Raw genomic sequence first — 27,010 nt, forward strand, 5'->3', positions numbered from 1 at the left:
TAAAATTCACCTGCTTTAAATGCGTAGCTTGCGCGCGCCCCGGACGTGTTTTCAATGTTTTCAATGTCCTCGTATGATCATCTGCCGTCGCCATCAATTAGAGCGAATACCTCCGACAGAGTCGTGACGAAATTCGGTAACTCGAGCGTCGCTTGCCTCGTGTCCTGCAGCAGCGGTGCCTACGATGATGTTGAGGAGTGGAGATCATAACACCTATCGAAACCCGTGACCGACGTTTTTCGGTTCAGGGAACGTCAAGGAGATCTCACAGCACGAGCAAGAACCTTTTTTCTTTCTTTTTCTGCAGTTAAACTGAAAAAGGCTCGACGCCGCAGCAAGATTGTGTTATAAGCGATCGTAAGGCTCCTTCTAGAGAGTTCCCTTAGAGTAACTAGGCTATACAGCACATATGGCCCAAATCGAGCAGCATAAGGATACATCTTCCACACGTGGATTCAGTCCAGCAGGCAGGGAACGTGCACTTCGGTACGTCCTGTCACCTTGTATGCGTCACCTTGCACTGATCGTGCCGCAATTATCGTGTGCCTGTCATCGAGTAATCTATAGCCCTTATTCAAGTACGACTCAGCTCAAAATCAGTGTGTATAAACGTCATGGAAGTAGCTGACCCCTTCCAAGTGTCAAGCAAATGCGACGCTCGTGACATGCCATTGCCTTTCTGAGAAGCGCCCAAGTATACCTTTCCTCGTAGAACCCGTCGTCAGGAACATAGCGTACACCCGTCCGCGCATAGGCTGACACCACATGATCTCCCATTACAAGCACGCTACGAATACACAGCAGTTCGTCCTTGTTGAAATGAGTAACGGGAAACGTCGAAAGCGAACGGTCACGGAGAACCGTTTCGTGAAGCACGAAACCATCGCGAACAAAGTTTCCTTTTCTCATCACGTAGAAGATGTATATAATTAGCGACCGCTAGCCGACTGCCACTCTGTCAACGCGTCTTGGGGCGATGCGTGTGTGAAAGTGGACACTTGACGGAACCCGAAATCATGCACGCAATGGCAGGCCCAACAAGCAAGCCAAGCGTCATGCCTAGGGTGTGTCCATGACGGCGAAGAGGTTGAGCTGTCATTAGGGTAAGCTCGATCGCCTTCACGCTGATTCACATGCGTCTGCTGCCTGGAGACCTTCGACCGCATGTTCTAATTGACCACGTAGATACTAGGTTCGCGAAAGCGATTAGGGGAAACGACCGAATTACGGGCTTCTTAACGAAAGGCGAAATACAGTCCGTGGTGTCTTCGCATTCGTCAACATTGGAATCATCACCATCACCCTATGCATTGAGACCCGATTATGGCTTCGCGATGGCTTCTATATACCACTCACAACCAACGCGCGAGGTCACTGAAGTGCCCTCGCTTACTTGAGTGACTGCAGACAGCGAAATATAGAATCAGTGGGTAAGGACTTCCGTTGACAAGGGCTTAGTGAATTAGTGGCCAATGACCTGCTAATTTTTTGCAAGCTGTCATCGGTTGTAGCCTGTCTTTGCTATCTCCACGCGCCTAGTACGTGACGGCGATTATACACCTCAAAGTTTCTCGACAGGAAGCCTTAGGCGTATCTGTACAATCCCCATGGCAGCCTTATGAAACTTTGTCCTTGGGCTTTTTATAGTATGGCGTGTCTGGCTTGAACGGCAACAGTAATATACCCCTATAAGCCGTTCGTCTTATATTTCTTCATCATCTTCTTATTCCTCATCATCTTTCAGAAAATGTTTGCGGCCATATCAATAGTTGACGTCATCATACATGCAAACCTCACGAATGGCAGCTCACCGTGGAAATCAACATGAAATGAAGCAGTTGTTTTGCATTTAACACCATACGGTGTACAGGCAGTTACAAAACTACAAGCCGTACTAGAGCAGGTATATTTAATAATCATATTACATCACGGCAAGATCATGGGGTGACATTTAAACGCCTGATGTTTTGATTGAACTCAAAGAACGAAAAGTTTTGATTTCGCCCTATTGCATCATCTTGCCTGCACATGAGGTTACACAAGTGGTTTTATCTGACTGAACTGTTACGCCGTAAGTGTGCTGCAGACCCATCTGTGTGATGCGAATTCTTCAATTACTTCTTTACCTGCACCACCTGTATTCAATGGGTTGTAGTCGGACCGTGTGTTGGTCTCTGGCCACTCCTCTGACCAATTTTTGCCAGCTACCATGATTACATTAAGAAAAAAATATTTATAAGAAAAATTCTGAATTCCCACACACACAAAAAATTTCTGGGAGTCATTGGTTGGTAGACTGACTGAGTCTGAGTCGGCTCAGACTCGATCGTTCAGACTTCGAACAAGCTGTGACTTTGAGTACGGGCGAGTAATATTTTGGTGAGAACCTGAATGATCCCCATTGAGAAAATTCTTTCGTGAGTCTGAGTTCGGGTGAGCATTGAGCGCAAAATATATTTCTTAAGAGAATCTGTGTGAGCCCCATATCTTCTTGCCGGAACAGTTTTTTTTTAAGAGAGCACAGAAACATGTGTACTAGCTCTTACCACTCCGGTATGTAAAAAAAAAAAATCAATCAGTATTTATCATGTTGAGTACTTTCAAAATGTGTTGTCTATTTGCCAACTGATCGTTAAATAAATCTGAATCGACACCTCTAACTGGAGCACACGGCTTCATTTCGACGGATACAACAGGCTGTAAGTCCGTGTACTGTGTGATATCAGTGCGCGTTAAAAAAAAAAAAACGCCATGTGGTCGAAATTTCCGGCGCACTCTACTACGGCATACCTTATACTGATATCGTAGTTGTTTCTTTTTCTCCCTCACTCCCTTCTCCCCCGTGTAGGGTAGCAAACTGGACTTCGTCTGGTTAACCTCCCTACTTTTCTGATATGTTTGTTCTTTCTCTCTCTTGTTCATAGAACATTTGCTAACGGAAGGAGGAGGAGGAGGAAGGGAAGAAATGAAAGGCAGGGAGGTCAACCAGACGCACGTCCGGTTTGCTACCCTGCACTGGGGGAAGGGGTGAGGGGATTAAAGGAGAAGAGAGAGAGAAGTGAAGGGCAACGTGTGTGTAGATGCGACCTTGTCCATTGCACGATTATAAGTGGTCGCGTAGTCCGGTCGTCTTTAGAAAACTTAGCAATGCCCGCGTCGCTTTGCTGGCCAGCGACGCGTAGAGCCATGAGCCAAGTATCCTCTCTTCGGAAAAAGGTCTACTGTCTAGTGTCTCTAACGTTGCGCGTAGCAAGTTGCGTTCGCTCGCAAAACGTTCACATGAACACAGTAGATGTTCTATTGTCTCGTCAGTGTCGCACGATTCACATCGGGAGCTATCCGCCATTCCTATGCGAAAGGAGTACGCCTTTGTAAAAGCTACTCCTAACCACAGGCGGCACAGTAAAGTTGCATCCTGGCGGGAGAGGTCCGATAGAACTTGAAGCTTTCTCGATGGGTCCAATTTGTGTAGGCGGCGGTTCCTGACACTGGGGTCACTCAGCCAAGTTTCCGACATGGTGTTAGCGAACGAGTGAAGGCCCCTTGCAGCGTCGGTTCTCGACAATGGAATTGGGGTTGTCTGGGCGTCCGCGTGGGTGGATCGGGCAGCATTATCAGCAAGGTCATTACCGACAATACCACGATGTCCCGGTAACCACTGGAACACCAAGTCATGTCCTTTCGATAAAACTTCGTGAATCACTTCTGTTATTTCATTCACTAGTTGTTGATGATCCCTCTGTCGTAAAGCTGATTGCAAGCTCTGAAGGGATGCCTTGGAGTCGCAGAACACAGCCCATTTTTGAGGTCGGGCTTCCGCGATATAAAGTATAGCAGCACGTAAGGCGGCAAGCTCCGCTGCTGTGGATGTTGTCCTATGCGACAGTTCGAGCTTTATAGTGACCTGGTACGCCGGGATGACAACAGCACCTGTGGAGCTGTCAGCCGAGACCGATCCATCGGTGTAAATGTGGGTCCTCTGGCCGTATTTTTCGTTGAGTAGCGACAATGTCACCTGTCGTAGGACCACTGTTGAATGATGGCTCTTGTTCGTTATTCCTGGAATAGTGAGGCACACCTGTGGTTGTTGTAGGCACCACGGGGGTGACGCTGGTCTCGTTGCGGGAGTGAAGCCAAGAGGGAGGCATTCTCTATGGGCAGAAATAATCTTTGAAAGGATCGCGTGTGGTCTTTGAAGTGGCAACACTGCAACATGGTGACCAGGAACTCGGCAGAGGTGTCTTATGTGGGCTCTCAAATTGTCAGTGGTGATGTATGTTCGAATTGGATGCTCTCTTGCGATCATAATTGCCCCGTAGGTTGAGATGCATCGCGGCAATCCTAAGCGCACGCGTAGTGCTTGTCCTTGCAGACTTCCGAGAGTGCGGATGTTCGTCTTGCACCTACTTGCCAGTAACGGCAAGCTGTAGCGCAAAAATCTCAGAAACAGTGCCCTGTATAGCTGCATCATTGACCTTATCGATGCGCCCCAAGATTTTCCGCAGAGGAACCGCATTACATGGACGATGGAAGTTAGCCTTCTCTTCAGGTAATTGCAGTGGGCACTCCACGAAAGGTCCCTGTCAATAATCACACCCAGGAAGCGATGGTTCTTCTGGTATGGAATATTTTGTCCATTGATGGTAACGGGGTATTGTGCTAACGGAAGTTTTCTAAAAGGGCAGCCACGCCACCAAGCTCTCCCCGAGCCCATCATGACAGCAAAAACGGACGCGTCGCTGTTGCACAAGCACGATTTATTAACGCTATTAATCTTAATGTTCCACAATAGTGTCCTTTATAAGTTGATTGATTGATTGATTTGTGGGGTTTAACGTCCCAAAACCACTACATGATTATGAGAGACGCCGTAGTGGAGGGCTCCGGAAATTTAGACCACCTGGGGTTCTTTATCGTGCACCCAAATCTGAGCACACGGGCCTACAACATTTCCGCCTCCATCGGAAATGCAGCCGCCGCAGCCGGGATACGAACCCGCGCCCTGCGGGTCAGCAGCCGAGTACCTTAGCCACTAGACCACCGCGGCGGGGCTGTCCTTTATAAGTGCTCAGGATGACCTTCTGACGCTTTCCTACAGGACTTTAAAAAATAAAAAATAATAATAATGGCGTTCGTTTCTTTCTTCGTACTTCCGTCTACAATAATACTTGTTTTTCTTCTCTTCTTCTGTTTACCTTCCTTAACGTGCGCGCTGTTTTTCGCCAGTCCACGTGCGCCTCCCAGCGAAAGCGGCCCGATGCCCTTCTGGGCTAATTTCTTTCTCTTCAATGAAGAAAGCTTAACACCTCACCTTTCTTTTTTTTTTTTCCATGGCGCCTAATGAATACTTTCACGGGCAAGTGGTACACCGCCGTCCACCGGCTCGCATTTCTCTGGGCGTGAAAGTGGAGACACATAAATAAGCGAGGAAATTGCCTTCGCCGCAAAACACGGCTCGCAAGCTCGCGGCAGGAAAGCGAAACACGGAAGACGTGCGCAGAGGTCGCTCCTAGTCGCCGCCTCCCTTGTTTGCTACCCATCTTTGATTGTGAAGGCTCGCCGGCAAACAGACCATCCCTGTCACTAAACGGAAAACCTTGGCTGCACGCGGTAAGGCCGGCCACTCAGGGTGGAAAAGGGGGGGCTGGCTTTGAACTATAGTCGTGTCAGCGTATACACATGCTTGTGCTCGACACTTTCGTACAACTGCTTCCCGCCTCTGGACGAGTAATTACGCGGGTACGTTTCACCTAAAAGCGGTACGCCCTACGCAGTTGCAAAGAATGGCCAGGAATGGAGGTGTGGGTGCGCTTCGGAAAGATTGCCTCGAAGGCACATAGTGGCAATGAAATTGCTACTTAAATGTATAAAGACAACAGATCTGTACGACTGCCTTTAGATGATGTGTGCACCCAAAGATTGCCGAGTGCAGGGCTCCCCATCAAAGCGAGAGAAGGCAGTGTTTTATTCGTCCTCTCTCCCATTGGTCGAATTCAAAATGCAACATGCATCACAATGGATGAAAAAAAGAGAAAGAAAACAAAGCGATTACGCGCTTTTCATAATGGCCTGCCTTTTGCCCGTGTCTTTGCTGAAGTGAAGGTAAGATCGATGATTGATTTGTGGGATTTAACGTCCCAAAACCACCATGTGAAGGTAAGAAGTTAGCATTAACGTTCGAAGTGCAACATCAGGGACCTCCGGCCGCCATTATAATCAATAGCCTGCGTACCTATAACTTAATATAAGGAAGACTTTGTGACCCTCCCCCCTCTTCCTAGTTAATACAGGGGAGGGGCTAAAAAATCTGACTACGTGGCTGCATATCAGTCAAGTATATGTCAGCACAATACATCGTCGCCTGTGCTGTCTGTTGGTCCGTCCGTCCATGCGTCTGTCCGTGAATCTGTCCATACGTCCGTCCCTTCGTACATCCATCCACCTGTTCGTCCATCCATATGTCCGTCCTTTATACTAGTCGGTGACTTCAAAGTAGAAATTACGGGCCTTATGATCTAGATTCGCCCCGTTCGTCATCAATTCACTTCGTGGAGGAGGAGGAATAAACTTTATTGTAAGAAACCAGCAGGTTTAGGTGGCCGGGCCTAGGCCTCCCATGAGGGGACGTCAAGGGCTTGCCTCGCCACCGCTTGACGGGCGTGCTGGGTTGCCCAGGTTTGGTCGTCAAGAGCGGGGCTCCGCAAAGCCTCACGGAGCTTCGATGAAAGGGTCGTGGTGCTAGTGTGTCTGTACTGTGCCGGGCACTCCTACAGCACATGCAGAAGCGTATAGCCGGGTGAGTGCCACAGCACCGGCAGTGGGAGGTTGCGTACACGTCCGGGAATATGAGGTGAAGGCGGGCAGGCGAGCGGTACGAGCTTGTTTGAAGCAGACGCAAAGTGGTGTGTGTGCCCGGTTGAGCTTGGGGTGAGGTGGTCGAAAGGCTCGGTGTCTGAGGTAATAGTTCTTAACGAGATCATTGTAGGTAGTCAGGTTGTCCCCGGTGTCCATCTCGTCTCCAGTAGCTCCAGCGCGGTTGACAAGGCCTCGCGCAAGGGAGTGGGTGACCTCGTTGAGGTTGGGGAGGCGTGGGTGGACTGGGCCCGCGTGGGCGGGGATCCTTGTCAGGGTGGCCATGTTGTCTTTGGAGTGTGGTTCCTGGCAGAGGATGCGAAGCGCTCGAGTAGAAATGCGGTCTTTGCTGTAGTTAGTGACGGCTGAGCGAGAGCAGCATACGATAATGTCACAGGTGGGATCTAGAGTGGCCAGGGTGATGGCCACCTCTTCAGCCGTCTTGACAGAGGGAATAGTGACGCTGGTTGCATGGTGTAGTACTCCATTGCGTGTGGTGACAGCTACCAAACGTGTGCCTTGAGGGTACCGAGCTGCGTCAACAAATGAGGCGCCAGGTGCATGAATGAGCAAGGGCTTTTGTGATGGCTCCAGCGCGAGCACTCCCCTGTCCATTACCATCAGGCAGCCGTTCTTTAGACTACACTTGCATGCACTGCAGTCTTTGTTATATGCTATCGTTGGAGAATAAATTAACAAAAATATAAAAGAAATCAAGATGGGGTAGGTTGTCGGTAGTAGACCAGTTTGCTCAGCTTATATATGACGGTTCTATGCTTTGTTGAGCGAGAATAATCCCATACAGTGTGGCACCCTTAGCTTCTGCTTGGTGCATGTGGTAGAAAGCGAGAGAAAAAAAAATCGTTGTGAGAGCCAGTGTGTTGTTCCTGGTAGGTGAACATCTCAATCTGGGTCACCAAAGGCCTTTGGTAAGGCTTGGGCCTGGTACACTAGCTTCATCGACTCCCTCAGGTTTCGGTTACCATACGCAGCCGAAACCTCAATTATTTAATGATGGTTTAAACCTTTGCATTTTGGTCGGCACTCTATCGATTCGGGTGTTCATTTTCCAGACTCACAGTTGCAATGTCAAACGTCTGAACCAATCAGGTGCGCAGGAACAGGATGACCCTTTATTTTGTGGGGCAATAGCGATGCGGGCAAAATAAGTCGCACGCAAATGTGAACATCCGTCGCTGGTCGCAAATGGTACGTCGCGCGACCGGGGCAAGTCGCAGGCGTGAACGAGTCTTCAGCTGAACATGGGCCAATGATGAAACCCCTACTTCGAGGAACATATAAAAAAATTTAAAAAACACACACACCGTATTTGTACGGCCCACTTTGACAAAGGCGGTCACGTGGTTCGCGCGAAGCTGCTCTATCTACGCCGGCAACGAACTGGCGCCAGGCACTCCATCAGTTCTCGGCATCGTCGTATGTACCGCGGGGCGCAAAAAGATACAACGGCTCCGTGTCGACCTTCCCGGCCTTCGTGAACCGGCCTGCCTCTACGCGCACGCGAAGCTGTCGCGTGTGCGCGCATCGGGCAAGAGATCGCTCACGTTTGACTCCATCTCGATGCTCGCGGTTGCGTGCAGCAGGCGCGTAAGCGGCTGCAGCCGACCGGTCGAGAGGGGCGACCTCTATTGGAAGAACCAGCTGCACACGCCACGTCCTCACTGTCGAAGGCGCGAAGCAGGCGAGCAGCCGAGTCTATCGCGAGTTCACGTTCCTTTAAAAGCTGGGGCCAGCACTGGCGCAGTCAGGGGAAGTGGGGCTCGGAAGGTCGAATATGGCCCGCAATTTTCAATTTTTGCACGTGTTTGTATATGCACGCACACGTACGAACGCTCGCACGAACATACCTGAAGTATGGTTGAACCAGTGCCTGGATGCGCGCGTCCCAGCTCTAATTGAAACCCCCGCCACCCACCCACTGAAAAAAGATTTCCCGTGTACAAAACTGGGTGCCAGCAGTGTAGCTAGAATTTGCATGGAATAGAGCTCTCAGTTATAATCTATATAGGTTAATAATGGTATGTGGAGTTAAACATCCCAAAACCACCGTATGATTTTGAAAGACGCCGTAGTGGAGGGCTCCGGAAACTTCGACCAACTGGGGTTCTTTAACGTGCACCCAAATGTGGGCACATAGGCCTACAGCATTTTCACCTTTATGGAAAATACAACCGCCGCAGCCGGGATTCGATCCCGCAACCTGCGGGTCAGCAGACGAGTACCTTAGTCACTAGACCACCAGGGCGGGCATAAGCGATATAGGTAAAAAAAAGATTCGTATCAGACGTATTTTATCCATCGTGCACTGCTAATTTCTGCTATCTATCTAGCGCGTTTGCTTTAGAAAAGACTGTGAAAATCTAAATTCAGGGCTGCTTGCCGAAGCCACGAGAATACTCTGTTTTACTCTTGCGGCTCGTGGTCCCTATAATTTTGACGTCGACTGTATGCATTATTTTGCTCCGAACACCACGTTACTGCATCATACACCACTGCTTGCCTTTTTTTTTTTTTGAAAATCATCAACAGACCGTAAATCACGTATATTCATAAAATCTTGAGAGTAAGACATTACTGTACAGATTGTTTTTATTTCTTTTATAGCTTGGCATGCGCACGCCTTTTGTTACGCGATAAAACGAAACAACGCCTCTAGCTTGTATGCAACTGGCAGTGACCGACTTGCGGAGCAGTTCACTGCTTCCACTCGTGCTGAACGTTTTCTTAACGTATCGACGCACCAGTGTATATATATATATATATATATATATATATATATATATATATATATATATATATATATATATATATATATATATATAGAGAGAGAGAGAGAGAGAGAGAGAGAGAGTTGCAGGAGGCGTAGTTCGAATAAAGTCTCGGCGATCTTTGTCAGCGTATCGCAATCTCGGCGCGTAAGCAAGCACAGACAGGCCTCCGTGCGTTAAGGCATCGCATTCTGAGACCGACGTGCCCGCCACACTCTCTGCCTCTAGCAGCACACTACACGCACAGCTCGCGCCGATGCTTTTGCCGATATGGAACGGGAGTTATTTCCGGTCGCGTACGGAATTCGAAGTCTTGCGTGATCGTTTCATCTCGTCACTCCCTTTTTCTTTTCCTTTCATTTCTCTTCTTTCGTCGTTGATAAGTCGCAATCGCGAAAATTTTCCCGAGCCGGACTCGCTCGGACTCATGCTCACGACAATTCTTCTCAACCGGACTCAAACTCACCAGAACACAACCCACCCGGACTCACGGCTTGATTTGAGTGAGTCGACTCGGGAGTGAGTTCGCCGACCTATGAGTGGGTGCAACGAAAGAACAAGACTCGTCGCCCCCCCCCCCCCTCTCTCTGTTATTTCATGACTTTGCATATCCCACCTGAATCGCAGTGCATCCGCCTCCTTATTAGTTAATGTATAGGGCTAATTCTGCACTCCCCTCTCTTAGGTAACCCCCCCCCCACCCGTACGCACTTTTATGACGAGGAGAATACTGTGCATTGATACCTTCCCAACGTCATGCATGTGGCTTGTGGTTATGTGGTATTTTGCTCTCTGTGAAGGAGGAGGAACAGGAGGGAAAGGAAAGGCAGGGATGTTAACCAGAGAGGAGGGAATTCGAAAGATGGGAAAACACAGAGGGAGAGCACTCACACGCGTTGGGCTCACAAATGCTGATGACTTGGAACCTGTCGACGTGCACTAAACTGACGAAAGTCCGAAAAGGCGCGATATGTACATACATACCACATACATGGCTGCGCAGCTCAAAAGAGATGCGAATTCATCCTGCCATTTTTACGTTAAATAAAAAAAGGGATATCACTAACCGACCTCGCTTGATCAGCAAGCTAAATTTAATGCGAAATTAACTGGCTTTGGGCTGATGATTGCTGACGAAACGTTATCGAAAAGTACGATAAACGGCAGCGGGAAATGCGATGGTAGCGTTGCAAACAGTGCAAGCTTATTCAAGTTGCAATTGCGTTTTGTTTGTCTGCACACGCGCGATACGTGCTAAGTATACGTGGGCACTTTTTGTCTGCGCATAGTGTGTAAGACACTTTGCCGTAGTAAAGTCTAACGGTTTATAGCTTCACGGTGCCCCGCCGCGTTGTTCTATTGGCTAAGGTACTCGGCTGCTGACCCGCAGAGCGCGGGTTCGAATCCCGGCTGCGTTTCCCGTGGAAGCGGGAATGTTGTAGGCCCGTGTGCTCAGATTTGGGTGCACGTTAAAGAACCCCGAGTGGTCGAAATTTCCTGAGCCCTCCACTACGGCGTCTCTCATAATCATATGGTGGTTTTGGGACGTTAAACCCCACAAATCATATAGTTTCACAGTTTCCTTCCTTTAATAAAAAAGTTAAATAAAATAATGGATGTTAGGTCACACAACAAAATGTTGCAGTCTCTGCACGTCACCGAAGTGCAAGTAAAAAACCACAATTAGATTGAAATGGCGAACGAAACGGCTAGTATAACCCGAACACCAATTAAAAGAAAACTTTCCCACTGTTTGTTTCTACTGGACTTCCAACTTACACGACTCTGAACCATTTCCTCGGAGAGGCTGTGCGTGCCGCGCGGAAGGGACCGATAAGAAGAGTCGGGGGTGTAATCGCAACCACGTCGCGGCCGTAGATATTGCGCCTGCTCTCGACATTCGTCGCGCGGAGTGATACGCAACAGCACTTCAGTGGTTATCCTGACGATCATATGCGCTCTATATCTCGCTAGCCTTATCACGTAGTACCAGTAGTACGCGCTGCGTTCGATGCCACATGATAGCTTATGCTACGAGTCTGAAGAAAACAAAATCTAAAAAAAAATAACGAAACGTGTTTTTTTTTTTCTTTCTCGAGAAATATCTATCCCTCTTCTCCTTCTGTTTCCGTTTTCATGGTGCAACTTCCGGAGTGCTTTGACGAGGAAAGCGTCGCGGAACGAACAGTCCAGCATGTAGACCACGAAGTTGTACCCGTTTCACACCAAGAAGGATGCAATAAAATATTTCCTACTGTTGTCGTGGAATCCAGCATAACGATCCACTCCTTACGTTTAATGAAATCACATCTCACTATCGGCTAAGTAGAAGGGCCTATCCTCTTCCTCACCCGAAGTTAGATAGGTCTCAGTCAATCACACTTAGAATGCTCCAGACGGGCTCGTTCCCCTCGCGGGGCCTTCTCAGTCGTATCTCCACAGACGTTGACTCAAGTTGTCCGGAATGTAATGAAATTTATTGTTCCTTAGCGCACATGCTTTGGCAATGCCCCGCGTTACCTAACGGCCCTCTATCCAGCGAAGCCGACTGGGAAGAAGCACTCCGGAGCCCATCGCTTCAAGCACAAATCCAGGCAATCCAGAGGGCCCAAGAAAGGGCGGAGCATCACGGTGTCCCAGCCCCGACTTGGACGCGGCTTCCACGGGTCCCCGATAGGGGTTCCCGTGAAAGCTCCTCAGGATCAAATAAAGTTCATTGTCTGTCTGTCTGTCTGTCTGTCTGTCTGTCTGTCTGTCTGTCTGTCTGTCTGTCTGTCTGTCTGTCTGTCTGTCTGTCTGTCTGTTGTCGTGGTCATCGTCATGGGAGTCAACCGGCGTCCTTTGGCCAGGCTTGGCCGTTGCGTCAATGAGCAACGCACGCACGGGCTCACACACACGCGCGCACAGCAGATCGAATAGCATTTACTCGGCTTAGCAACTGCTGTCAGTAGGCATGGGCGTCTGCAGGGGGTGCAAAAGAGGCACTTGCTCTCCTACCAAGCTGCACCACCACTCTACTTTTATCACTGACCACAATGCCACACCGGTTTGCAACCACCAAGACAAAATACCGGCGACACTCGTGTCAAGAACTATTTAGGCACCACAAGCGAATTCGGCGCTTAACGGAGGACCCTTCATTCGCTTCGTAGCTGTCCGAAAATGTTAGTGGTCGTACGATTTAGAAAACGAGCTTGCTTACCTCTCGTCTGCTGCATGGAGAGCGCAAAGTTTTGCCCTGCCGTTGCTATTTCGGTGGCTGCAGATCGCAGTCGCGTACAACGCCTCGTGCCATTTGTTCTGTTTTTTTTTTCGATATTGCAGGAACACTCGCCGTTGAAGATAAGAGAAATTTCATCGCACAGCACACGTGACGCATGCGCAGAGCGCCGCCACAGCGATAACAATCACAGCGCCACCACAAAACATCGAAGTATATAAAAAAGGGTGCCAAAGTGAAAAAAAAAGCTTGCACAATGTGCATTTTAAACGCCCAATCACGTCACTGCACTACGTAAATTTGTAGATGTGAGAGATACGAAAAATGAGTTTCATTTTTTCGTTAACGCTTAGGAGCACCTGACTTCGATAACTCATCCCGGACGCATCCAGGCGCTAGGATGATTGGACGAAACACAAGACCGCCAGGACGATCCGACACAGTGAAGCGCCGTCGAGATTTGTCGACGACGCGATAACCCTTGCACCCGAATCTAGAGCAGGAGTACGCAATCTTGACCCCAGCTTTTGCTGAGGCGTACAGTGCAAACAGCACGCATGTTGTCGCGTGCCCCGCCGTGGTGGTCTAGTGGCTAAGGTACTCGGCTGCTGACCCGCAGGTCGCGGGTTCGAGTCCCGGCTGCGACGGCTGCATTTCCGATGGAGGCGGAAATGTTGTAGGCCCGTGTGCTCAGATTTGGGTGCACATTAAGGAACCCCAGGTCGTCGAAATTTCCGGAGCCCTCCACTACGGCGTCTCTCATAATCATATGGTGGTTTTGGGACGTTAAACCCCACATATCAATCAACGCATGTTGTCGCGGAACGATGCCTTTTCTGGTACCGATGTTTTTCGCTAGCTTGTCAGTCTGTGTTGCCGACGCGACCAGCCCGCCGAAAAAAAAAACACTGACACAAAAACTTTGCATCTTGTTTTTTTTTTCTGTTGCGATAGGTACACCTAACGACCCCATCGTCATGGCTGGAAAGGCCGTTTGTTCGAGAGCGCGACGGTTAATAATTAAGGCGATAGCGTTAACGAGCTCGTATCGTGGAAATTCGCGTCAGTGTGGTTAGTTGTGAGCGAAAAGTCGTCATCATGTTCATGACCTAAAAATCGAGAGAGATGCAAGTAAAGCGTTATGTATTTGTGCACATGTGAAAAAGATGCCCCACTGTTCGCGTTAAGCACTGCCGGGGCTGGGCAGAGATACCCAGAAAAGTATTCCGGAATACGGATATCGAAGTATACATGCGCCAGAAGTCTAAAATACAGATATTGAGATACATTTGTTCTTTACGTAACGAGATATTTTGGAGATACGTGTTGCAGAAACACGAAAAAAGTATTCCGGAATACATTTACATGAATACAGACATTATAATGCATTAATTTCAGGGATGCTGATTCTCCGCAAATGCAAGTGCAGCATAATACCGTGAATAATGTGGCAGCGAATTGGAATTTACAATTAAAGCATCACCGCCCAATTCACTAACGATCATTGGTGATTTTGCACAGAAAATTTGCTTTGCTGAGAAGGTTGCTCCTTTAGCTGCACTTAGGCAGCAGCAGCTTCCCAGTTATGTTGTCTGCTAGACAGCATCGGTTGTGATTCAGCACGAGACTTGCGAACTCGCCAAACGGCTGGCCTTCGTAATAAAGATTAGGATTGCTGCACTAGCCTTGAAAGATGGCGACCTTGTTGGCAGGGCAGACGATACTGTCTCTGCGGATTTGCCCACGGTGGCGTTGATTGCATTATCACATAGGCCATTCTGTGCTAGCGGGGTACCCTTCACCACACAACCTGCTCCTTTGCTTGGTTTAGTAAAAGAAAAAAGTCTTCTTTTCTTTTTCCCATACACATGATATTTCGGACAAAAATGTTGCGATCGAGGTATACTCATGTCGTGCACAGTACCGCGATGCAACCAATACATCGTAAAATCATTTCACTCCTGAAATGCAAATATACATTTCAGGTGTATTTTGATATAGAAATACAGATGCTCAAAAGTACTTCTGAGATACTGTCGTGATACTCTTGTACAGAGATATACTGCCCAGGCCTGGACAGGACGTACTGCCATAATAGTTAAGCGAGTCACCAAGGAAGAATGGACATTAACATTCTGCATTTCAGTCTTTACACGTTGTTTTTACCCTGCTTTTCAGCTGCACGTCGCTGCAATAACTTCTCTTTGTTTCACCACTAATTCAAATTCATGCGAGTCTTTGTTCGGAGCGACGTTTGGAGAACAAGTCCGGCGGACGTTGCTGCACTTTCTTTCGTTTCCATGGCGTTGCATGCTACTGTAAGCCGCAGGTTGGCAAATGTCGTGAATCCTACTCAGACACACTCATGAACGACATCTTGCGCTTTGGACTTACTCGGATACTAGTACATCGAAATTCTCCTGATCCGGACTCACTCAAACTCACACTCGCTAAAGTTTTCTCCAACCGGACTAACTCAGACTCATGGTTCAATCTGTGTCCGAATGAATCTACTCATAAGATCACTAGCCCGCAATCGGCTTTTTTAACCTTGGTGACAACGCTTTTTAACAAGGACAATATCTCGCGCAATCGGCACTTTTCTTGGTGTCTTTCGATATAGTATCTTCGAATACGAGTTGTGAGTGCTTGCAAACCAGTTCGGACATTTTTGTTGAAGGAGACGACAAAATGGGATGTATTTATCAAGAACTTCAAAGGCCTTCCCGTCACCTGAGGCACCGCCATCATCATCGTTGGAGGTTGGGACTCTTAGCCCCCCTGCCCGCCTCGCCCAAAGGAACTTTTCATAAAACGTATTCATTTATGTCTTGGAATGGGGGGTCAAGACACTCTCCCTCCCTAGGTAATTCGAGCGTCTGATCAATAAATATTGAAATGTTGTATGAACGATGCTGCTTTGGAATTCGTGTGAGCAGAGGTGAGTCCAAGCTTGAATCCAGGAAAAGCTGAAAGTAATGCTGAAGACACATAGAACCAAGTCGGCAAAAAGAAAAGTGGAACTCACTCAAACTCACTCAAGAAATTTATCTTGGACTCACTCGGACTCAGACTCACCCAAGTTCTCCTGAGCCGGACTCACTCGGGCCCACACTCACAAACATGTTCTTAAGCCAGACTCACTCGAACTCAAACTAGCCAAAACATTACTCACCCGGACTTGGTCTGACTCACACTCATGGCAAGATTTGAGTCTGAGTGAGTCCGGGTGGGTCGATCGAGTCACGAGTGAGTTCGCCGACTTAAGCTGTAGGGTATGCTGTGCTGTCAAGTTTTTGGGTAACCTCTCTTTTAACAGCTTGACCCCGTAAACGCTATCCCGCTAGACCAAAACACGCTGTTCGCAACGAGTCATTTATATTGGCGCCGCTCAGTGCAAATTCGCTCGTCAAAGCTGGCTCCTCCGCGGAAACATGTTTAGTGAGGAGAAGCCGACTCACAGTGGTGGGTGGGTTGGTGCAAAACTTTATTGGTGTCTGGCAAGACGCATGTTGACGTGCAGCGGGTGACTCCCACGTCGAGAAAGCCAGGCCAAGCCTCTCAGCTGCTCCACGGGCCTGCTGGACGATCCAGAGTTTGTTGGACAGGAGAGAACTACGGAGGGCCGCTTCCCACCTGGCCGAAATATTGTCACGACGTCAAAACAGAGGTCATGCCGTAGAGATTGCGACACCAGAAGCAGGTCGATCTTTTTGATGATGATGATGATGATGATGATGATGATGATGATGATGATGATGATGATGATGATGATGATGATGATGATGACCTCTTATGGATGACGCTCACCCACAGAGGGGGATGGGCCAAGAACCGGGCGGCAGGATACTTAAATGAAACTAAAATGAAAATGAAGCCAATCTGAAAAAGTAGTTTAACAATAATACTACCAAAAAAAACAAAAATATTTGCTGAGCAAGCGGTCAAACCATCTCTTGTTTTTGATAGACATAACTACGAATTATAAACTAAAAATCTGAAAAGGCTGGGGTTCACTAGCACGGTAATCTTTTAGTTGCATTGATGTAATCAAACACAGTGGAGCATACATCCCTGTGGCAGTAACCAAACACAGTGGAGCATACATCCCTGTGGCAGTAACCAAATGAAGTTCCGTCAAGTGATAAAATTATTGGTAGATTTACTTGTATTCCTAGCTTTTGTAATGGGGCTGCTAAAAATCTCCTTCTCTGATAAGAATAACGATGGCAGAATAAAAAGAAATGTTCAATTGTTTCAATTTCGTTGCACCAAATGCATAGCGGTGACGCCTTGAGTCGAGCTTTGTTAAGATAATAACTTAGTTGTGGAACTGCACAGCGCAATCTGGTAAAAGTGACCTCTAACTGGCGAGATACACACCACTGTTTATTCTAGCAATAGCTCAAATGCTCGAAATCTTTGAATTTATCCAAATTACATTTTCCCCACTGCAGGCAAGCGTTTCGGAACCTTAGCGCTGTCACGTAAGCCGTATTTGGCAAAACTGGGATGGTGGGCCCACCCAGGGATACTGCTGCTAAAGAGTCCGCCATTTCGTTCAAATATAATCCGCGGTGGACCGGTACCCATAGCAAATGCAGTTTTTTTACGTTTTTTTGGTACTAAATGCCGAAACGTATTCATCAGCTCTACATTTACGGCCGCAGAAAGTGCATTACAAACTCATAACGAATCTGTAATGACAACTGCTAATGATCCGCTTGAGGGCAATTTGCGTAGAGCAAGAACAATGGCCAATAATTCTGCAATGAATACCGGGGTATGATCTGGGAGTCGAATCGAAAAGGACCAGTCCAAAGAAGAAGAGAAGATGCCAACCCCAGCCTTTTCTTTTGACACAGATGCATCAGTCGCAATGATATTGCTTATTTCTAGGTGAGCTAAATAATCTGCTAACTGGTCATTTAAATACCTATGTGCCAATTGTTTCGCGTTATGAGGAAATATATAATCAAATTGTATGCTAAGCATTGACTTTAGGTTGTGTATTGGACCAATATGTTTAATTTTTACATTCAATTGCTGTAGTAGCGCTTGTGCAAATACTATTTGCGGGGTGTGTAGTCGCGACCATTGGGTTTCGAAAAATAAAGCCGGTTCTTGAATGAAAGCGTAAAATGAGAGTCTTTGGTGTGAACTGTATATCTTTAAGAATGCTTGCACAGTAAGAATTTTAATTAGAACGCGCAAGTGAGTTCTTCTTCTTCGTCCATTTCGTAGTCCTTCGTGGCACATGCACAACTGCCATCGTCTTTCTTGAGCAAGCACGTGACAATATTATCGGGGTCAGTGTACATTGCCTTACAGTCCCAGGGCATGTGTGCAAATGTAGAGACATCCCCGCATGCAGAACAAGCGTCAATGGGGAACACCTCGGGATAAATAGCCTGTAGGGAGCTCATATTATAGGGTACGAATTCGTCTGTAATAGTCCTATAGAGTGAGAGAGCCTCGTGCCTATTAAGTTTACGGTGGTGCTTATCTCTTTTCACCCCTGAATCCCCTTCCCCTGGTGTAGGATAGCAAACCGGACGCTCGCCTGGTTGATCTTCTTGCCTTTCCTTCTTCTAGTCACTCCTTTGCTTTACAAATACAATACGAGGTATAGCCTTGTAAAGCAACAGATGCGAAATCATTCGGGTAGATTGGTACTACGAATACCATGTAACGCAGATATTTAATTTTGCAAAGAAATAATAAAGAGATTTTGACATTCGTAGCGACCTTAAAACACCACGACATGCCTGTGCATCTAAGAAACCCCGAACCTTGGTTTGTACCGCTTTTTCGCACTGAATGTAAGCTGCAATCCCTCCAACACTATTTGCCCAAAATTATGAATACTCATGTGCACGCTACTAAATAATCTCGTTAGGAATTGAAAATGCATTTCGCTAACATGTTAGCATGTGCACGGCATATTCATGCATAACGATGTAAATCAAATAATCATGTTTTGTTTGAGTGATTTGAGCGCTTTATGCCAATATGTGTGTCATTGAATGTTGAACATCATCTATATAGTAAATCATGCGTCTGAGTGTTAAATTTGCTTTGTACTAAAATGCATATGTTATCCCGCTGTTAAGTACCGTGCTCAACTCGCATGTCTATAACGACGGAGCGTCGCGCGCGGAACAGCACGAGCGACATCTGCAGTCGCAAATACGCCACATTTGAGCATGCGCGGTGCCAATGATGTGGCTGCCCTGCAGTTTCAACCCTTCTTTATCTCCGCGGTCGTGGTGACTGCTTTGGCCGTTGAAGCGCTGTGAGCATTATAGAACTGAAATAAAAGGAAAAAAAAGAAATATTCTCGCTTCGTGATATCATATCACAGTGACAACGGTTTTACTTCGCCTTTTTATCTTGCTTTTTTGTTTTTTTTTTTTGGCTAAATCGTTCAGAGCGCCTTCGACGGCCAAAGCGATTGTTGCATCCGCGGGAATAAACAGGGATCAACATTGCAAGGCAGGCACATCACTGGCGCCACGCATGCTCAGATGTGCCGCATTTGCGACGGCAGATGTCGCCCGTGCTGTTTCGCGCACGACCATGGAGGAATGAAACTTCCTCCGGCCGCACGACGATCCGTCGTTGTTGAGCACTGTACACAGCCTCCCTGTGTATAGGTGTTCTATGGCCTCCCGGGCACAGTAAAGCTGCAGATGGCTGGTTTGCCCTGGGCCACATAACGCCTTACCAAGACACGTTCCAGCTCCTCTGTCGCCGATTAATTTAGCTGTCCACATTTGGGCTATGAAAAATTAAACCGCGTATCTGTGCATTGATACAAGGTGTCCTTCAAAACCCTTACGTGTCGCACAACGAAAAACAACATTCACCATGCCGTATATAATGATATGGGCATTGGTTTGACACAACTACGTTTGTTATACTCGCCACGCGCAAACATTTCACAAAATTACCCCGGAGTCAGTCCTGTGATCTTTTCATTAATTCGTACAAATGGACTGCGCCTGCGCCGTATATCCAACGAGAACACGCTACCATAGAGAAAGAAGAAGACAAGAGCGGACACTCCGCGAAACCTGGCCTCAGGAAGTGCGTCACGACTACGTAACGAACTAGTGCTCCCACCACACGTCAGAGGGCGCAAGCGCAAAAAAAAAACACAGTTATAATCAATGCAACAGAATTGTTTTCACAAATTAATAATTACACGCCCAAATTTGGTATGTTCTTTATACATAAAAACGATTTATTCAACACACCTTACGCGATTATTTTTCTTCAGCCGTACTGTCATAAACACCATCTATCCAGCGACAAGCCCATGCATGACTGACAGCGAGACGCTTTCGTCGCTTTCGTCAACGTCGGCTGCGTCGGCGTTTTCAAGCGTGAGATAACAGGTGAGGCACGTTTTCAAGCGAAGCTTGTTGAATGACATGTTGTTGGTCTTGTTGGGTCATTTTTTCAGAAAACGGTTACGCCTGCGCGAAAAAGACACCATGCAACAAACATAGAAAGATGCACACACACACGTTGCGCTTCGTGTGTGCGAGTTTGTTTCTTACGTGGCGTGTCATTCACGCAGTTGTAACCTTTTTCTGAAGCTTGTAAGGACTGGGAGGTTCGCTAAAAAGAAAGTTTGTGGCTCTATGCGGCGGTTAGACGGGAACATTGTGCAACGTATGCAGTATAGAAAAGGCGGCACGGCGTCAAGCCGAGGCGACGCGTGCTGCGTCTGCCACGGACGCGAGCGTCTGTGCGCTGAGCATAGCTGGGCAGCTAGGTCGTAGGCTCGGTGCAAAATATTGAGAAGCGTTTGTTGGGCCTCGCATGCTTCACGACGCATTTCCCGAAGGCTCGGAACACGAATAATTCTTGGTGTGCCGGAGGCAAATCTGGACTAGCCAAGTGGCCATCATCTTCGTTTCTTCGCTAGCCTTGTGCCACTAGTGCAAGCTGCCCACAAATTTTTTTGACGTTTCCAATATAATTTTACCGCACAAATTTCAACTACGATTTTTCTTCCCAATGTACTGCTGATACTGCGTACGCACGAAGGTGTTCTAATGTTCCCAGGCCGCGATACCATTGCATTACAAGGGATAGCGGCCTGGAAACTTCTGAAGATCTTTGTTCGTGGTCTTGACGTATATCTTTGTAAGTCAGAGTTTTATGGGTCAGAGATGTATCACTGGTTTTGTATTGTGCATCGATTAGCTAATCATTCAAAGGGGTTTGCTGGTACACTTATGACGTGCACATATTTTTTTTGTAATTTGACAGCGAAGCATCCACTTACTAACATTTTCAGACCGCGCTGACGCCATGCCGTCCGGCGGTCCAAGCTACGGCAGCTACTGCTGTGTATCGTGGTGCTTCAACAATGGCAGAACCCACAAGAAGCCTGGGACGAGTTTCTTCCGCGTACCACGGGACGGCAGGTGTGTTAAAGCTTTTGTATGGTTTGCATGTCTGTAGGCTTACTGTTCGTACTTGCTAAGTGAGGGTAACAATAAAAAATCACTATTCAAGCACTTCCCCTTTCAGCTGATAGTTCATTGCCAATGCAGGATGAAAGCATGGATGCAGTATGCTGGACGCGATGATCTCCTGAGTAAGCCGGCCAGCCTATTGTACGCAACGTACAGGGTTTGTAGCGACCATTTTACTGCTCAAAGTTTCATGGACCCTGGGCACACAAGGCTTACAAGAATGGCTGTTCCCAGTGTGCAACCAGCTGCACCATGTAAGTGATTGACTGAAACTCAAATATGTGCAATAGCAGCCACTTGTATTGAATCAGTGGCGACAGTTAACCGTGAAGATCTCTGTAGCCGATAGAGAAACCTCACTACAGAAGTAACACTTGGAAAGTCTTAAGTTCTGTGAATTGTGGGCTATTACCTTCCTAACAGCAGCTTTACATTTCTGTCATTTTTTGATGCTCTGGACCTGCGCAACTTGTTTTGAAAGACTTTAAAGGGCTATTTCACGTTATCTTCAAGCCTGAGTGCACATGTACGTATACCTTTCATCAGTGAAAGCTGCCACTGTTGATAATTCCAAAAATCACAAATTACTTGTTTCCTAGTTGGTGCCGTCTCTTTTCTTCCACGTTCGACCAATTTATGCGTTTGAAAGAGCTGTTTAAGCTTCCCCATGCTACAAGCTTTGTAACTTGTACCAACTGCACATATATGCAGGTTCTCTGAGCGTCGCTTCAAGTAGTGACTGTGACATGGCTGCAGAAGCTGCACTGCAAGGTGCGGATGAGCTTCAGTTTGTGTTATTATAAGCCTCTTACTGACACATTGTCGTAATTTCATCTCTTCAGGACCTGCGGTAGAGGCTTCAGAAAGCGGCTCCCACACATTGAGGTGCCCCGATGAACAGGGTGCGTTCAGTGTCGCGATTTCTTTTTTTTTTTACCCAAATTGACTGTTGACCAAACCTCTGCAGGTGGCAGCTCCCTTGTAGCTGGTGAAAGAATTTCTGATGATTTCGTCTTGCCGGAGAAAACCTTAACCAGTCGTTCAGCTGTCACAAAAGGAACTTGTGTGGCCGGTAAGTTGTATGTTCACTTCAACACCAGAGTGGATTGATATAGAGACTTCCGCAGGCCGCTCGCAAGATTGTTCCGACAGCATTGTCCGAGGCACTGAACAAGCTTCACAAGACCCTCCAGAAGACGTCTCCGCCAACAGCTCCACGCCTGAGTGCCTTAGAGAAAATGGTGACTATGCTTTTATTGCAGCAGTTTTTAATGTGCTATTTTATGTTTAGGACATTCTGAGGAAACTATCCTCAAAAGGACACTACGTGTGCACTTACAAAATGTAAGGGTGGGCTCTCAGTGATTTTCATTTTTTTTGTGCATTGTCAACATTGTGAATGGTTTGTTTTTAGGTAGTGGAATCGAAAACTTTGTACCACAGAAAGTTTCAGACCTTGGGTCTGAAAGAGCGAGGAAAGTGCTCGTATGGGATTAGTTGTTCTTCGCTTTTACATCAATTTTTTTGTTTATTGCAGTGCGTTCCTGTGTGCCAGCGACAATGTCTCCATCAATGAAGTACAAGCAAACCATTAAACATCTGCAAGCCAAAGTAGCAGCACAGCGGAAAACTATCAAAAGACTGCAGAGACAGCCTCACCAAACACCGTCATCGACTACGAAGGCCCTTGAAGTTATCCGACCGCACGTCACCGAGGAGGTTTTTAAACTTCTTTCTGCACATGTTCGCTTGAGGCCCAAATGCAAGGGCAAGCGGTTTCCCGTGTGGTTCAAGAAATTCGCTCTTCACTTAAACTTCCGAGGTCCGCGAGCATACCGATTTCTGGCTCCGTATTTTTCTTTGCCCTCCCGGCGTTCATTAAGGAGGTGGCTAGCTAATGTAAAGATGACTCCAGGCATAATTCCAGGAATCCTTTCTTCCATTGCAACAAATACTCAAGCTTGGAATGAACGGGACCGAGTGTGCGCTTTAGTTTTCGACGAAATAGCACTCAAAAAGAATTTGTACTATGATGCTTCAAGAGACGTTGTCCAGGGTTTTACAGATGATGGCACTCATCGCACTTCAACCATCGCTGATCGAGCACTGGTTTTTCTTCTTGTTGGTGTTTCGAGAAAGTGGGTTCAACCGGTTGCTTTTACTATAGGGCACACATCAACACCATCATCTGTTATGCATAACTTGCTGGTGTCACTCATTTTGGAGCTTAGGAGCATTAATATTGCAGTGAAAGCAGTCATTTGTGACCAGGGCAGTTCAAATGTAAGTCTCGCTAACCAACTAAAAGTGACTGTAGCAAAGCCTTTTTTTGAAGTTAATGGTGAGCGGGTATATTACATTTTTGATGTTCCGCATTTAATTAAAACAACGCGCAATAATGTCCAAGCACACAAGTTATACATTGGGGATGACATCGTTAACTGGTCGCACATTGTAAGCCTTTACCAATCCTCACATGAGTTGCGGTTGCGATTGGCTCCAAAGTTGACTGAACGGCACGTTCATCAGAAACCTTTTTCTAATATGAAGGTCAGCAGAGCAACTCAGGTCTTCAGTGCATCAGTTTCGATTGCTATCACGGCAATGGTGTATGCGAAGGTGCTGCCTGCCTCGGCCATCACTACAGCTCAATTTTGTGATCGTATGGACAGGATTTTCGATGCCTTGAACAGCTCGAGTAAAAAAAGAACTTCGCAAAAGCTGCGGCATGCAATCATGAAAAATGATTCAGAGCTGATTGACTTCCTCCGAGGCCAGCTTCCCTGGATTGCATCATGGCAGTTTGTTGGCAGACGTCAACCACAAACCATCGTAGGTTGGCAAATTACAATTCAGGCAATTTGTCAACTATGGGACGACCTCTCCAAAAATTACAATTTTGAATACCTGTTAACACGCAGGCTTCAACAGGATCCTCTGGAGAACATATTTGGCCACATTAGGCAAAAACAGGGTTGCAACACCAACCCCAATGTAGCACAATTTATTTGTGGCCTGAAGCACATCTGCATAAGAAAACTCTTCAAGCTGTCAGAATACGGAAATGTCGAGGATGATGAATGTGACCTCCTCCAGGAACAGCTGTCGCCATTCTCCCTCACCAGTGCGTCTCTTGTGGATAATGAGGAGTGTGCACAGCCACAGCCTGACGACTTTCCCGCTCTAGACGATCTCTCTGAACTTGCGACAAACATTCACTCCCATATTATCGATGACTCCGCTGCATATTATGTAGCTGGTTTTCTCATCAAACACTTCCTTCGGAATGCATGTGACGGTTGCAGTTGCCCACAGTTACTGAAAGACGACAGTGAGACGCTTAAGGGTACCCACCAGTATTTCACAATGCTCAAAGCATACCACGTCCCCAGCAAACTTTTTGGGAATCTCACTGTGCCATCAGAAGCAGCTTTTGCATATGTACAACAACTTGAATCTCGCTTTCTTGCCATAATTGAGGCCACTGCACATCACCTGAAAGTGTGCGATGTTTTGTATCACCATCTGTCAAGTGTTGGCGATTTTCATTTCTGCTCTGCTGGGTGTCGCGCTAAGTTTCTGAAAATGTTTTGCCGGGTTCGTTTATGTTGGCATGTGCGTTTTGTGAACCGAAACTTAGACAGGGTTAGGTTCCAGTCTTCAATCTCGGGCATGCAGCTTGACAAGTTCAAAGGTTAGCAATTAGCGGCGGGTTTACACTAAAGTATTGGAGTTGAGCCGAATCCTGCAATAGCTTTGTTATGTTATTACTTCGTTACAGCAGACTTCATTATGGTCTTATATGCTTATATTCAGTTCAACTGGACTAACCACTCCTTCGTTGCATTCATTGTTTTGGTTACCCGCTATGAGGAGTACAAACACTGTGTATTCGCTCGAAGTGATTTGCATAACCTTAAAAAGAATGTTGGGCATCCTGTCTGTATTTTTTGTAGCAAATACGGGCGAACTGTACACTTTACTGTGGGTCGCTTGGTCACTGTGTATGCTTTATCTCTCCAGCTCAAGTAATATATCGATAACAAAACCGCTTGTTGAAATGTCTTCGAGCGGGTAAGGAACACAGTATGAAGTGGGCACGGTTCATGTTATCACGCTTTTCGTATTTTAGCTTCTCATCAACCTCCTCATCTTGCCCATCAAAATTTTCAAAAGAATACCCAAACTTGTAGTGTTTGATGGGGCTGCGGACGCTGCCATTTTATTTTTATATAGCTTGTGAGTGATAACGTACGATGTAGAGCCTTTGTGAAAAATAATGAGCCAAAGTGGTTTCCTTCTGCTATTTATTAGCCCTGTAATACCGCTCTCGTAGCACCAATTAAAGTCCACAATTCTGGATAAAGTGATGACTACAATCTATTTTAGCTCGCAAGCGTCACAGCAACACCCAAACGCAAATCACTTGGGATCTTAAGTTTTTGATGAAGGCGACGCATAACAAAAGCCACAAGACCTGCCAGTGTTGTAGCATAAAGTTTGTCTTTCACGTAGTGAGCAAGCTGCAAAGCCCTACCTTTCTGAGGACAAGCAGGCATCAAGTCTGCTTTTTTTCATTTTGGACTAGCTGTTCTTAAGCACAGCCAGCACACTGCACCTTTGCCTTTCTGTTATATTGTGTCGTGTGGTTTCTGTGCGCTCTTTTTTTCTATGCATTATTTCAGTTAAGCCCAGGCGTGATTCGCGACTTCATTGCTGTGTATATGTCACTTCTTCCTTCTTCATCAGCATTGTGCGCTATGTTTTTGCCATAGATCCTTAGTTACCCACTGGCCCGGTGTGTCATACTTCACCAGTTTCTCGGCTTCTGCCAACTCTAGCGATGTGTGCGTTGTCTGTGTTCTCTATGTATTTGTTACAATATTTGTTACAATTTATTTGTAAGGCGAGATGCATTTGTTGTCTACCTTTGTCATATTGTGCTTTTTATATTCTCATACTCTACCTTGCCTTTGAATAAAACATTGCGGATGCTCTGTTTCTTTGACTGATATATACATTGATCACTTGTTCCAAAAGAAAAACACAAGCGCGATGAATAAAACGATAGTGAATTATCATTACCTGCATCTCTTTTTATTATAACTTAATCAAAATAAAAATTACGTCACGACCGATTCGCACGAACCACTGAACAAAACAAAACAGGGAATCGCTAAATCAAAACGACCTACAAAAACTATCCATTTGGGCGATGAATAGTGGTCTGAAATTATGAACTTACGACATAGCCAAACGTCGGTTATGCAAAGTAATTCAAAAGTTGCGCCAGTGAAACCGAAACCGGAAGCGCAAGCCACTTGCTCTCATCAACCACTAGGTGTGCTAGAGTCGATTGGGCCGCTGGGGTCTACGGGAGTGTCCACTCTTCACCTTTTTTATTTCTCTATGACGCTACCACGTACCCTCTACTCATGCTCGCGTGCTCAACGATATGCACGACCCCCCCCCCATTCTTTTCCTGAAGGTGGGAGGGAAAAAGAGAGGATCGAGTATGGTCGTAAAGATACGGCATAAGGTAAGCATAGATAGGAAGAGTGGAGGGTGGGGACGGAAGCAACGATCCGCACCAAACATGGTTATCCTCTTTTCGCCAGCCGACCCGCAAATGAGGCGACCCGACCGCGCTGAGCAGA

The 27,010-nt window shown here is 46.9% G+C and overlaps 1 protein-coding gene across 1 annotated transcript; it reads left to right on the plus strand.

Moving 5' to 3' along the window:
* Positions 1 to 20,132: 20,132 nt before the first annotated feature.
* LOC142817691 (uncharacterized) lies at positions 20,133 to 25,503 on the plus strand. The gene is made up of 8 exons (XM_075895034.1): positions 20,133 to 20,261; positions 21,173 to 21,302; positions 21,432 to 21,607; positions 22,065 to 22,124; positions 22,196 to 22,255; positions 22,321 to 22,425; positions 22,481 to 22,594; positions 22,891 to 25,503. The coding sequence occupies exons 2-8, from the start codon at positions 21,187 to 21,189 to the stop codon at positions 25,050 to 25,052; spliced, it is 2,793 nt and encodes a 930-aa protein (XP_075751149.1). The 5' UTR covers positions 20,133 to 20,261; positions 21,173 to 21,186; the 3' UTR covers positions 25,053 to 25,503.
* The last annotated feature ends 1,507 nt before the right edge of the window (positions 25,504 to 27,010 follow it).

The sequence above is a fragment of the Rhipicephalus microplus genome, chromosome 5 (genome assembly GCF_043290135.1).
Source record: "Rhipicephalus microplus isolate Deutch F79 chromosome 5, USDA_Rmic, whole genome shotgun sequence".
NCBI classification, from domain to species: Eukaryota; Metazoa; Arthropoda; class Arachnida; order Ixodida; family Ixodidae; genus Rhipicephalus; species Rhipicephalus microplus.